The 12269-nt window shown below is 40.4% G+C and overlaps 1 protein-coding gene across 3 annotated transcripts in view; it reads right to left on the bottom strand.

The window, feature by feature from the left end:
• SEMA3D (semaphorin 3D) overlaps positions 1–12269 on the bottom strand; it is a 131691-nt gene that overhangs the window by 21433 nt on the left and 97989 nt on the right. For all 3 annotated transcript variants that reach the window (XM_040062456.2, XM_040062459.2, XM_040062457.2), the window contains exon 12: positions 2054–2276. In XM_040062456.2, the coding sequence (XP_039918390.1) occupies positions 2054–2276 (223 nt within the window). The remainder of the gene's footprint in view (positions 1–2053; positions 2277–12269) is intronic.

Here is a 12269-nt window from a genome sequence, read left to right as displayed (position 1 = left end):
CTGCTGCTGCTCAGTATCTCCTGGGTTATTTGTTATATCCTTATTCAGTCTCTCTGTATAATTCACATTTTATCTTTGAGTTAATTTCTTTCCTTACAATGAGTTTAGAGTATAAAATAGAACAAAACCATGCACTTACAGAAAAGAAAACTCGCCTTTAAGGAAGGCATTGCAGAAAAATAAATATCTCCATATTATGGAGTGCCATCTAGTGTCTACATGGTACTTTCTGGCCTTGACACCTCTAAACCTGACTACTTACATTTGAAGCGTTTGTCTAAATGCCAGGTAGGAACAGTTAACATCAGAGTATTCGATTGCTGGTCTCTCAATATAATTTTATTTCTATGAAAAACCTTAAAATGGAGGACAGCAAACATCTGAAAGCAGCCTCTACAGCCACTAAAAGAATGTTTTGTACATTTTTACAATTGAACTCTTCTTCTGATAAGAGCGAGAAAAAGTAATTTGAAATTTAGCTGTTTTAGAGCACTCCCAAATCCTGGGCATTACACAGTTTGGGAATGGAACTCCTTTTACTTTGTTGACTATATTAATATTGCTCTCAGAAAGAAAGAAGGATTTTCCATCATCATGCCTGAAGCTCATCCTCAGCCGCCTCAGCCAGCAGGGGAGAAAACAGCACTTTATTGGTCTTTTTTAATGAAACCGCTTTTTTCTCTGACACCACTGTACTACCTTGGGATCAGAGAGGGTCTGTGACATTGCCTTGTTTGGGAAGACAAGGGTTGTGAAACCAATTCTGCTGAAAGACATAAAACTTCTGAGAGAGAGAGAGAGAGACTATCTTTAGACTCCTGCGTGGGGTAACACAGATAGAAAACTCTTCAAGGCTGAGACAATCCACATGTTACAAGAGATGATGCCCTCTGACAATTCACTCCTTTCCTCAAATTACTTCAGAATATCCACACATATCAAATCATGCTATATGACAAAATTTGCTCATAGGCCAGATAAAATGCTGGGCAATCCAACAGGACTGGGGTAGGATTCAAACTGAAATCTTAATTTCCCTGCAGCTCATGGCAGTAGCTCATCCACTGCACTTGGACCTTGCCACCTTCCCACCTCTAGGTACCTCTGTTTCACCTTCTCTGAGACAGGGATAATGGCAATGATCTCCTTACTAAAGCACTTAGATCTGCCAGTGAAAAGTGCTTTGTAAGACCTATACAGAATGGGAGTGAGAGAATGTTGAATTACGGAATAAGAACAAAAATCCCCAGTGAAGTAATGTGGTAGATTATTACTTCAGAAATGTTATAAATAGGTATATTCATATGCCCTAGCATACCTTGCTGTAGGGTGATTCATCCAGTGATTCTAAATTTAATTACTATAGGGAAACTAGGCCTTTTCCTTAAGGCATTTATCTATTATAAAAATGTAAATAGATACATAATTATCCATAGAAAAATGGTAAAGCAGTTTTTTCCCTAACAGAATAGCTTAACCTGTCTCTGTTCAATCCTAGTTGTCACGTTTGGAGCTATCAAATTGCTAATCTATATCTTTAAAATTAGTTGAGTGGAATTGTTGCCTTAGGCTCAGTTTGGAATCTTTCTTAACTGTTCAGCATTGCCTGAGATAAAATGCTGAAGCACCATGTCACTACCAATAATAGGAAGTACTCCTTGAAGCTATCAAGGTAATTTCTTTTCTTTTAACAGTTTTATTGATGTGCTTTCAGCAGAAAGTGAGACTAACATGTAATGTAAAGACAGGTACTGAGTAGTACTTGGAGGGTAAGAAAGTTCAGGTATTCTGACCCCTAAATGGTTTATCACTTAGGCAGAAGGGGCATTAAAATCCCAACAGTAGTAATATCTTAAACTGACAATTTAATTTAAGCATTTGCATGAAGACCTGGACCAATACCAGGAGCACCTATATGTTTCCTGGAGCTGTATACATAGGAAAAAGACGTTAATCTAGAGTTTTATTCAGGTTTATTCGGGACCTGCTGCACTAAAGGTGCTCTAAAAGGATGGGGTTTGTACAGAATGACACTGGAAGCTTTCCCTCATACCTGTTCCTAGGAAAATGACATCATATTGCCCATCCTCTGCCATGACGTGGTCCACCACAATCTGGGTGAGACGATAGTCCACGTTGATCCGTGTGAACACCGGAGCTCCCGTCACCGGGTAAACCGACTTGTACATCAGTGGGTGTCGCCTAATGAAGCTAACAACTTCATCAGGGAAGTCTCTGGTAGACTTTATGAGCGGATCGTAGGTTTTGCTTGGACACTGAATGAGAGAGAACAAGAAGATGAGAGGAACTTTAGGAAATAAGTACAAGTAGAAATCAAGTTTTCTGCAATGACATTTCTAAAGACGGTAAAAATCATATTTTTCAGTGATCCTTCTCATCCCAAAGCAGCACTTGGTCACCAATATCTCATTTTTTGAAAGAATTGTTTAAATTTGCAAAGCAGGTATCAGAGCAGGGGCTGCCATCAGCAAGCCTGGGCTGCCCTCCCGTGGCTGCTGCAGGAGGAGCGCACATACTTTGAGTGCAGCATCTCAAGGTTTTTCTGCTTTTAGTGTTTCTGTTCCAAACCTGAATTTCTGCCTGAGTTTCTGCCTTTGGCCTGAAATCAGAGGCCATAACCTTTCCCTGTATATGACCTGAAAGCAATTCATTTTCAGTGAACTGTACCTGGTACACATTGCCCATCTTTTTTTCTAAAAAAAAGGTGCATTCTCCAGATGCCAGACAATCTCTGTGGCTCATTATTTCTCAATATTGACGCATTCACTGAGCTGACACTCTTGTCAGCTGCTGCAGCACCCTTTTCTCTAGCTCTTAACAGCACAGTCTCATCGTCTTCTGGTCCTTCAGACACTTCCCCATGCTGGGGTTCACTGCCACCACTATTAGACTCCTGCTGACAAACTGGTCACTGCACTTGTTTCCTTAGCTTACACAAAGTTGGTTCCAACATCTTGCCTGAAGACCACCCAAAAACCCACCTCTTCAACCTCCATCAGATTTTTCCCTTCTGTGCCTTTTGGGGTAAGCTCAAGTACATATGTGCAAGGTGGTTCATTCTGGTGAACCATGATGTCTCATCACCAATCTCTTCTTTCCTTCCCACAGCTGTTTGCACCTCTTTTCTGTCCCTTCTTTTACAATTAGTCTCAAATCCAACCATGAAAAAAATTCTGTTTTGAACCTGGAGGCATCTAAATGTGTTACTGGGGAATTAAATTCTGGATAAGATGAACTGGACACATTAGTCCAGTTGGTGACAACCTTTCACATATGAATTATTCACTACTTTTTAAATAGTTTTTAACAGAGTAATCTCTGTGTTTACTGCCAGGTGGAGCTCTAACACAGCCTGTGAAGAAAGAAATGTGATCCAGTAACGCCTCTGTATTCTATCAAGAGAAAGTTAAGATCTGTGGTGAAGATGCTCTACAGTCCTCCTTCATTGCAATTTTAGACAGATAAGACTTTAGTTCACATTCCCAACTATCCAGTTTGACATGTGTTGAGTCTATGGTGTCAGTTAAGGGCTTATTGTTAGGATTTCTTCCACTACGTAAGGTAGAATAGCAACTAAACACAAACTTCTGACTGAGGGAAAAGTTTCACAAAAGTATCTGAGACTAACTGTATATTCAGAAACAAAACAGGCCAGCAAAGCACAGACCAGCTGATGTTACACATTCACATCTATGGCCATGTCTGAAATGTCTGCTGGGGTCAATTCCTGGTCTACCTTAGATCCCAAACACGTCACAGCACTGCCATGGGGAAGGTACCACTTGGAGCATCCCTAAACTATGGCAAAGCTCATCCTAACACTAAACAAAAGAGTCACTAGGGGTCTGCATATGAACCTGACCTCTGGTTTTAGTTAACAGCCCTGCAGCCTCAGTGATTTAAGAGTCTGCAGCCTATTTCCCTTCCTTGCTTCAACTGAATTTGATGGCTGTCTAGAGAGCTAACAGACTTTGTGCAAGTGTCCACTTGACTTTGTGCAAGTGTCCACTTGCTTAGTGCTGTTTCAATCTGTGAGAGTTAAGCCTCTGCATCCCCATCTTCATAACAGATCTGAAATAGTTTATTCAAAAACATCTTAAGCCCCTGGGTCACCTATAGTTTTTGACAATTTCCCCATGGACAGTAAACCTGTGCAAATTTGAATTAAGACAAATTCCATCAACAGTCATTTTGTTTCATTGCACAATTCCATTTATGGCTGTGAAAGAAAAGACAAGAAGAAAAAAAAAAAAAAAAAAAAAGGGTTGTATTGTCCTGTGATAACCACTCAAAAGACATTCCTTGAAGATAGAGAAGAATACAAATAAGAAAGAAGAAAAGGAAAGTCCTGTTGAAAAAAACCAGTTCCACTGGAAATACATATTGCAGGGAGCTATCCTAGGGGGTTTGTGCCAGCAGTCCTGTAAGAACTTTACACTCTGGCTTGATGGGTATCATCTCCCACATTCTGGTTTTCTGCTGTGTTTTTACAAAGTCTCTGGAAGGTTATATCCTTGAGGTGGGCTGTATTCAGCTTGGCTTTTGAAGATAACAATATCAGCAGAATAATTTCACAAAGAAATATGAATTTGGGGAAAAAATGGACTTTAGGATTAAAAAAGGATGTTTACCTTTAGAGGAGCTGAACAAAAGGGGTTTTGGGATAAATGAGAGAAACATGTGATAACTTGAATTGTCTTTGAATCAGAGTTTTGCATTAATTTATTCTATGAAGCATGAGAAACAAATGCACCTCTTCAACTACCCAACCATGCAGTAACTTTCTTCCCCCTCACGGTGGACCACAGGTTTATTTTCCCTTTTTCTGTGGGGAAAATCAACCTGTGGTCCACTGTGAGGGGGAGCCTCTTCATTTTCCCCTTATGTCCCTTTTCTGTGGTTCATGTTCTCACTCATTACTCAGAATGACCATCTGCATCTACTGGAAACATGCTGACTGCTCACCTATTAACAACTCAATTCCAGAAGCTCATTTCTACGTGAAAGACGGGAGTAGCCCCTTCAGTCCTAAAGATCTCCTAGATTTTTGCCAAAAAGCCATCATAAGAGGAAGATGAGAGCAGCAAAATAACTTACTAAAAACCACTGGGATAAAATTTCTGACAACGTGGAACTATAGAGCTGCAACAGTAATCCCTAAGGCCCAACCAAGCTCTTGCACGATACAGGGATATCTTCTGCCAGCTTGCATAGTTAATTTAGTAGAAATAAGGATTAAGGGCTTGATTCAGAGATCTGCTTCAGTCAACAGGGCTTTTTCCAATTATTTCAGTGGGCTTTGGATCCTATCCTAAGACAGCATGACCACCAAGAACAGCTGGGCAGGTGTGACTGTTATGCTTGGCCAAGGGAATTATTTCCAGAGGCATCTGGAAGTTTGCCAAAGGGTGGCCAAAATGACTTTCTCATTCCCCTGTTCCATCCCATATGCCACTCACCCTTTTGGCAAAGTTCTCAGGCAGTTTTTTAAAGCTGTGTCCACCCATCATTGCAGAACAATTCCTGTAGGCTTGTGCTTCCTTTCCTAGCAATCAGTAGGATGTAGGATGGTCAAGTCGGTGAATGAAAAAACCTTTTAATGCCTGAAAATATCTGAAAATATTCACATCCTGTTGCAGGTGTCATGATAGCAGTACCGGTGTTCTCTGCCCAGTTCATAGTTCATTTATTCACATCATCAGCACTAGATGCTGTCTCAGATATGTGACATCTCCCACTGGAGACAATAAGATACTGGCTTTTATATCAAATTCATAGGAGTAGGCTGGCAGAGTTGTTTCATGTGGACTACAACAGAATCTGGCTTCATAAAAGTTCTCATAACACTATCACTGTGCTCTCCAGCACCTTCAGCTTTTGCTATCAGGTGGGATTCTTCTCAACTGACCCTAGATCCTTATCTTGGATGCATGTGAACTACACAGAAGGGGTGCCTATCTTTCTCTTTCTCCTTCTGATATATAATTCTAAACAAGCAACTCAGATTTGATGCTTTTCTTCTAGATAGCTGATATCAAACAAAATTAATTACATTTTATCAGTCAAATAAGTACACTAGATAAGAATTTTGTAAGAAGCTTGTTCAACGTATAATCTGTTCTTCAGAGATTGCTTAGGCCTTTGCTGTTACGAATAATAACTTGATAAAAATATATTTGTCAAGAAATGAAGGATAAAATGAGACAACCACCCAAATCAAATCAATCAATCAATCAATCAAACAAACAAACAAACAAAAAACTCTAAACCCAACAGAAACAGAGCTGCAAGTGCTAAGGGCATCTTCTTTCAACTGCTGTATAAACTCTGTGGCACTTAAATTTCTTGAAATGCCTTCTGTGAGAGCTCAATTTGCCCATAACCACTCTGGACTAAGTCCTAATCCCAGGTGATCTACAAAGATGCCTTCTATTCCCTCACCTGTTATTTGTATCCAAATGTGGTCACACGGTGGTGAGTTAAGGCTAATCTTTGTCAAATAAAAGCAAATACACACCAAATTAACACCACCACACATATGTAAGCTTTTCTCCTTTTTTCACTTGTCTTATTAAATTTCCAGCTTAGCAGAGTGCTGGATGTGTGGATCTCACACAATGCTGAGACATACAGTGTGACTGTGTTAACATTATGTGGGAAATATGGCCAAGTTTCTCAAAGGTCGGTGCCAGAAGTTGGGCTCCTAAATAAACCTCCAATTTGCCAAACTGGATAGTGCTTCACACCATCCAGTAAGAGTTGCTGGATCTAACACCTGTTAAAGCTGTGGTAATTATTTGGGAATCTAGCTATAAGGTATGTGAAGACATATCTTTTTCATTAATGATGCATCTGTAGTTCAGCAGTGCTGATGTCTACTGACAAACTAAAAAGAGAATGCTGTTCCCTGGGAACTTCAAAAGGGTTTCTATTACAAGTGTACTGAAAATCCCACTTTAAAAGTGTCTTGTCACATGTATCCTGAGATGCACTTAGCATGAGACTCAAGCACCAACAGGGTAAGGTAGCTTGATCATATTGAGTGAAGCAGGCATCTGCTTGCTTCTGTAATGTCCAGGTTGGGATTTTTTAATGGATTTCACAAGGACAACTGAGAATCATGCCAGCAAGTCACTTTTGTGAGTACTGGAAGTATCCAGTATGAAACATGAAAGAGTGAAATATTTGTTAAATCTCTCCCATATCAGGGAATTAGATGCCTTAGTTTGGGCTTCCCTCCTAGAGGAGGTGTCTCTTGTCCTGGGAACTCCTTGCTCCTTCCTGTTGAAGGTGTTTTACTTTTCATGGGTTAATTAACTCCCATCTTAGCCAAAACTACTAAGCGTAAAGCCTACCAGGCTCTAAAAAAGTTGTCTTATCACTGATTCATCAAGCAAAAAGCAGATAAAATAGAGGAACTACCTTCATCCTCTCATTTCTGTGTTAAACAGGGACTGCCAACACAGCCAACGCACTGAAAGTGAAACGGGTTCCTGAGAGGCCTAACTACCATGTGGCTTCTTTTCTGTAGACAGATCAGAGCTGCATGATCCATTTTGTATTTGTCTACAATGTCTATAAAACCCCTTAATGCTGTCTACAAGATAAGTGAGTTGAGCACAGGAGGACTGAAGATTCAGTGGGGAGATTTCATAATAACCTTGAAGCTACTCAGTGAGCCTATAGGAGGGCTAGGGTGAGAGGAACAAATCAGGTTTGTAGGCGAAAAACAGTGCCAATTTTAAATGGAATCAGACCTACTCCAAAAAGCACAAACAAAACAAACAAAAATTTTAAGATCCCTATTATTTTTTTTAATGGTTGTATCCCACTGCTTGTACAAGCTTTGTTCTTGTGTTTTTCTTGAGCACTTTGTATTGCTTTTGCATTTAACACACCTGTGCTGTTGATAGAAAAAGCTCAGAAAATTAAGCATTAATCTGAGGCTAACTGAGCTGAGACCAAGTGGATGAGTGCACTTGACTTTGCAGGTGGCATTTTGCAATTCTCTGCCGACCTCTGCCACGAGGAAAGGCAACGAGGTTTGCAGCATTGCAAAAGGCTGTTATGAGATGGAAAGTGATTTATGTTGGGGAAAACAGGTTGGTAAGTAACAGGGGGTGTAGGAGGCTTTCTGAGGAAAACAAAACCATAAAGTGAAACATTTCACTTAAATTAGGCTGCCCCATTTTACAGTAGGGAGATCAAAGGAGGGAGGAATTGGAGAAACAAAGAATGCAGTCTGTCCCATAAAAGATAGGTGAAAGGGGAAGATAAGTCTAAAAATAACAAGGGAAACCTGTGCAACCTTAAATGTTTTATGAACAAGCTTATTAAAGCAGCAAAACTAACCAGAAGGGAGGACAAGGGAGGCTTTTTGGCAGGCAGTATTTCTCTGTGGCACAGCCAAGTCCCAATGGGATTGACACCACATCTTGATCACCCTGCACACTGGAACACCAGAAGAAATAAATGAAGGAGAGTTTCACTGAAGAAAGGGAGAGAAAGCAACTGAGAGAGAAAAAGATGAAGGAAGATGAAGCGGAGTCAGGGGAGGTTTAGGTTGGATATTAAAAAAACTTCTTCACCCAGAGGCTGGTGGGGCACTGGAACAGGCTCCCCAGCGAACTGGTCACAGCACCAGCCTGACAGAGGTCAAGAACCATTTGGACAATGTTCTCATGCAAACGGTGTGACTCTTGGGTGTCCTGCACAGGGCCAGGAGTTGCACTCCATGATCCAGATGGGTCTTTTCCAATTCAGTTCATTCTATAATTCTAAGATTCCATGATTATGGGAGAATCTGAGGGGTTGTAAGGGAACTCACTTAATAAAAAGAAAACACAAAGAATTCAAGAGCCCAGCACCATATTCAGATCTGGAGTAGAAAGAGGCAAGACATTAAACTCTTCAAATGGACAAGAGCAATGTGCTGGGCTGTTTCTTCTTGTAGCTGAGTGCCTCAGACTGCCAGATTCTTACTTTGCTCATTCAGATGTTTGTTTTTATTTTTGACAGATCAGATCAGTAAGATATCTAGACCCATCAAAAACATTTCCTCTTGCCTTGGCTAGCACTTAACAGTCCTGCATTCTACAATAGATCAGAGTGTTAACCTGCATCTTCAAACACTGATATTCCTCTAAAAATCTGATCTTAACGACATCTACTCGCCATCAGTTGAATGACTATGACTCTTATGTACCCCATCAGAATTTCCAAATAGGCACTATGATGTGCTGTGATACTGAAATTGTTACAACTCAATAAATAAAAAAGAAACATTTTCTTCCTCCTAATTCACTGAAAATCTTGTTCAAGTGCAGTTTGTGATTTCAGGGAGGGCATTATTAAAACGCTGCTTCAGAATGCAGAACACACTCTAAAGGAAGTCCTCCATGGTCTCTTTATTAACGGATAATTTCCTGAGTGAAACCCTAAGAGATTGGAAGAAAACTGGATTTGTTATCTGGGGACAGCTGCAGATATTCAAGTCCAATTTTTTAAACAACTAAAGCAGATAGAGCAAAAGCTCCCTTGGTTTTCAACTCGCCCTTTGTGTCGGGGTTGCCTGCTTCATGCATTTTTTTTTTTTTCTGTCTCTTTTTATTCTCAGCTTCTAAATGGAAATAGACTTGAAGCCTCGCCTGTTTAATTCCCATTACTTCCACTTGCACTTTAGTACCACGGAGAGAAGTTAGAGTTGAATGTTCTGCAGTGCCAGTGGCGTGGAGTGTGCCAGAGGTCCCCTGTCACCATGTCCAGGGGTGTTTTGATGATGGCAGAGGGCAGGCAGAGCCTGCCACAGATCGGGAACAAGAGCAGAGAGGGGCTGCTGCAGCTGCTCCCCACTCAGCATTGCGAAGGCATGATATCATGGTCATGTTGGGAGTTTATCTCACACACAAATTGCCACAGGAAGCATTTTGTCAAAATTTCAAAATCAAAGTTGTCACAGTCTCTACAGTGAGCAGCGTTATTTACTTAGGAGATAAAGGCAGCAGAGCAGAAAGTTAAATTAGGGTATGCAGTCTCCTGCTTCTGTATATATGCTGAAAGGAAGTCAATGCATTTCTCAAAGCCAACCACCAAAAGAAATGCATTTCCTAGAATAGACATTTTTAGACTTTGCCAGTAATTTAAAATACAGGAAATATAGAATCAGAGCAGTGTTAGCTGTGCCAACTGTAGGCAACATTTAAGAAGAGCTTAAATTTCAAAAGCGTTCTAGTAACTTAAAAAAGGGTAGATTATCCCTCTTGGCTTTATTCTGAGCATTCCTGAACTACCTCACAGCTGGAAAAAAATGATGAAATTAATCTTTAAGGAAGACCACTTCAGCATTCACACTGCAGTGCACTTCAAGGTTCATGTTGCTTCTTTTCCCTGCCTTTTAGCACAGTACTGCTTTTCCAGATCCCACTCTAAATCTGTTCATATCCAAGTTTGGCATAGTCCATCGCAAGCCAAGAGCATGGCATGAATCTACTTATTTGGATACCCTACATCAAACTACTGAGCCTGATGTATTTTGCAGTCCAGCTCACTAAGAGGACAGATAAAAAGCTATGCACCAATGTGTTTACCTAATCTATACAGTAAATATGATAGACATCTTTCTTCTGACAGCTTTCCTCAGTAAATCTACTTCCCTTCGCAGTCCTTGGTCAGACAAACTCACACAGAAATCCACTAACTATGAAGGTTTGGAAGACTTCTAAGATACAGTTTTCTCACAGCTGTTATCAGGTGCTTAAAGGAAGCAGTTGGAGAGCTAAGGGCTGGCTTAGAGAAAATATTTAACTTTAAAATTTCCAACTTCTACAAAACTTGCAACCATGGATATTCAAATCAGTGATAAAGATCAGCACTGACATGCTTCAGCATGGCATGTTTCCTTCCCTGCAAATCCCAGCTCAACCATGTGATGGCTAATACAGTCAAAAATGCAATGAGCTTATGACCCGTCTATCTGTGCAGTGTTCATCCTTATGGGGCACTCTGAGTTCTTCAAGAGAGTTATTTTAATCTCTTTAGATGCCATGGGACCAGCTATTGTTCTTGCTGGCACCATTTTTGTAGCTAAAATTAAATTAATCTGATCTTCCTAAATGGAAGTTGCACACAGGAAAAAAACTAAATTTAATCTTCTTTTTGGGGGCGCTATGTATTTTGCATGACAGATGCGTAAGCTGGCAATGCCTAAATTGTCCAAATAAGTTGAGATTTGCTCCATCAGGGCAGATCCTGGGGAGGCCAAATCAGTCTCTGAGCTGTCCTGGTGTTTGGAGAGAGAGCTGCTCTGAGGCTCATCCTCAGCTGAGAGAAGAGAATTAGCACTTGGGGCCTGACCTGCCCAGCCCTGGGACCACCATGTGCAACAAACAGCATCAGACTGAACCACACAGTTCAGCCCAGTGGAAGGATGAAGAAAAACCACAGAGACACAAGGAAATGTGTGAAAAGATGAACCGAATTAACTAGATGACGTGGCTTAAGGCAAGGTTATACTAGCGCTGAAGTCAGAGAAATGGTGCAGAAACGGCCAGATGGCTTCTAGGCCATGTCCAACGCTGACAGCTCAGGGCTGCCTGCCTAATACCTCTTCACTGGATACCTGACCAAGAGAATGAAGAGCTACTCCAGATAAAATTGTTGCTCTTTTACATTTTGTGTACAAAGAGTTGCTTAAAGTCTTTTAAAGTTGATTTGATTTTTGAAAATAGGATTTCTTCCCCCTCTGGAATGTTGGTCTGTGCTTCTCCAAATATAATACCATCATAGAAGCAGGGAAAGAAAACTCTAATGAGTTTTCTGAAGTTTTCCTCCTTGTTTTGGCCTGTTACAGCTGAAATCTAAGAGACTGGGTTAAAAGCATTTCCAGACACCAAATTTCTCTTTTCTTCCTTTTACTTACTTTTTATCACATAAAACATCCAGCAATTACCTCTTTATTTTACTGCAAAACACAACACATGCACAAATACACACAACAGAATCAACGACAGCATCTGAATGATTTTCACAGGCATGAAAATAACAGAAATACAAATAAAAAACCTCATGATAACACTTTATAAAGAAATGCTTTCAGCTTTTTATGAAGCATTGATGCCGTAGAGGTGATTCCAAGAGACAGAAATATAGCTGTACAGTGGGAGACCACAACGTGAGAGACAATCAGGAAACAGTCTGGACAAATAAATATTATCTCAGAGGCATGGAAAAATGTATATTTATATACCTAC

The sequence above is a fragment of the Hirundo rustica genome, chromosome 4, assembly GCF_015227805.2.
Source record: "Hirundo rustica isolate bHirRus1 chromosome 4, bHirRus1.pri.v3, whole genome shotgun sequence".
Classification (NCBI taxonomy): domain Eukaryota; kingdom Metazoa; phylum Chordata; class Aves; order Passeriformes; family Hirundinidae; genus Hirundo; species Hirundo rustica.
This window is presented reverse-complemented; position numbering and strand designations above follow the sequence as displayed.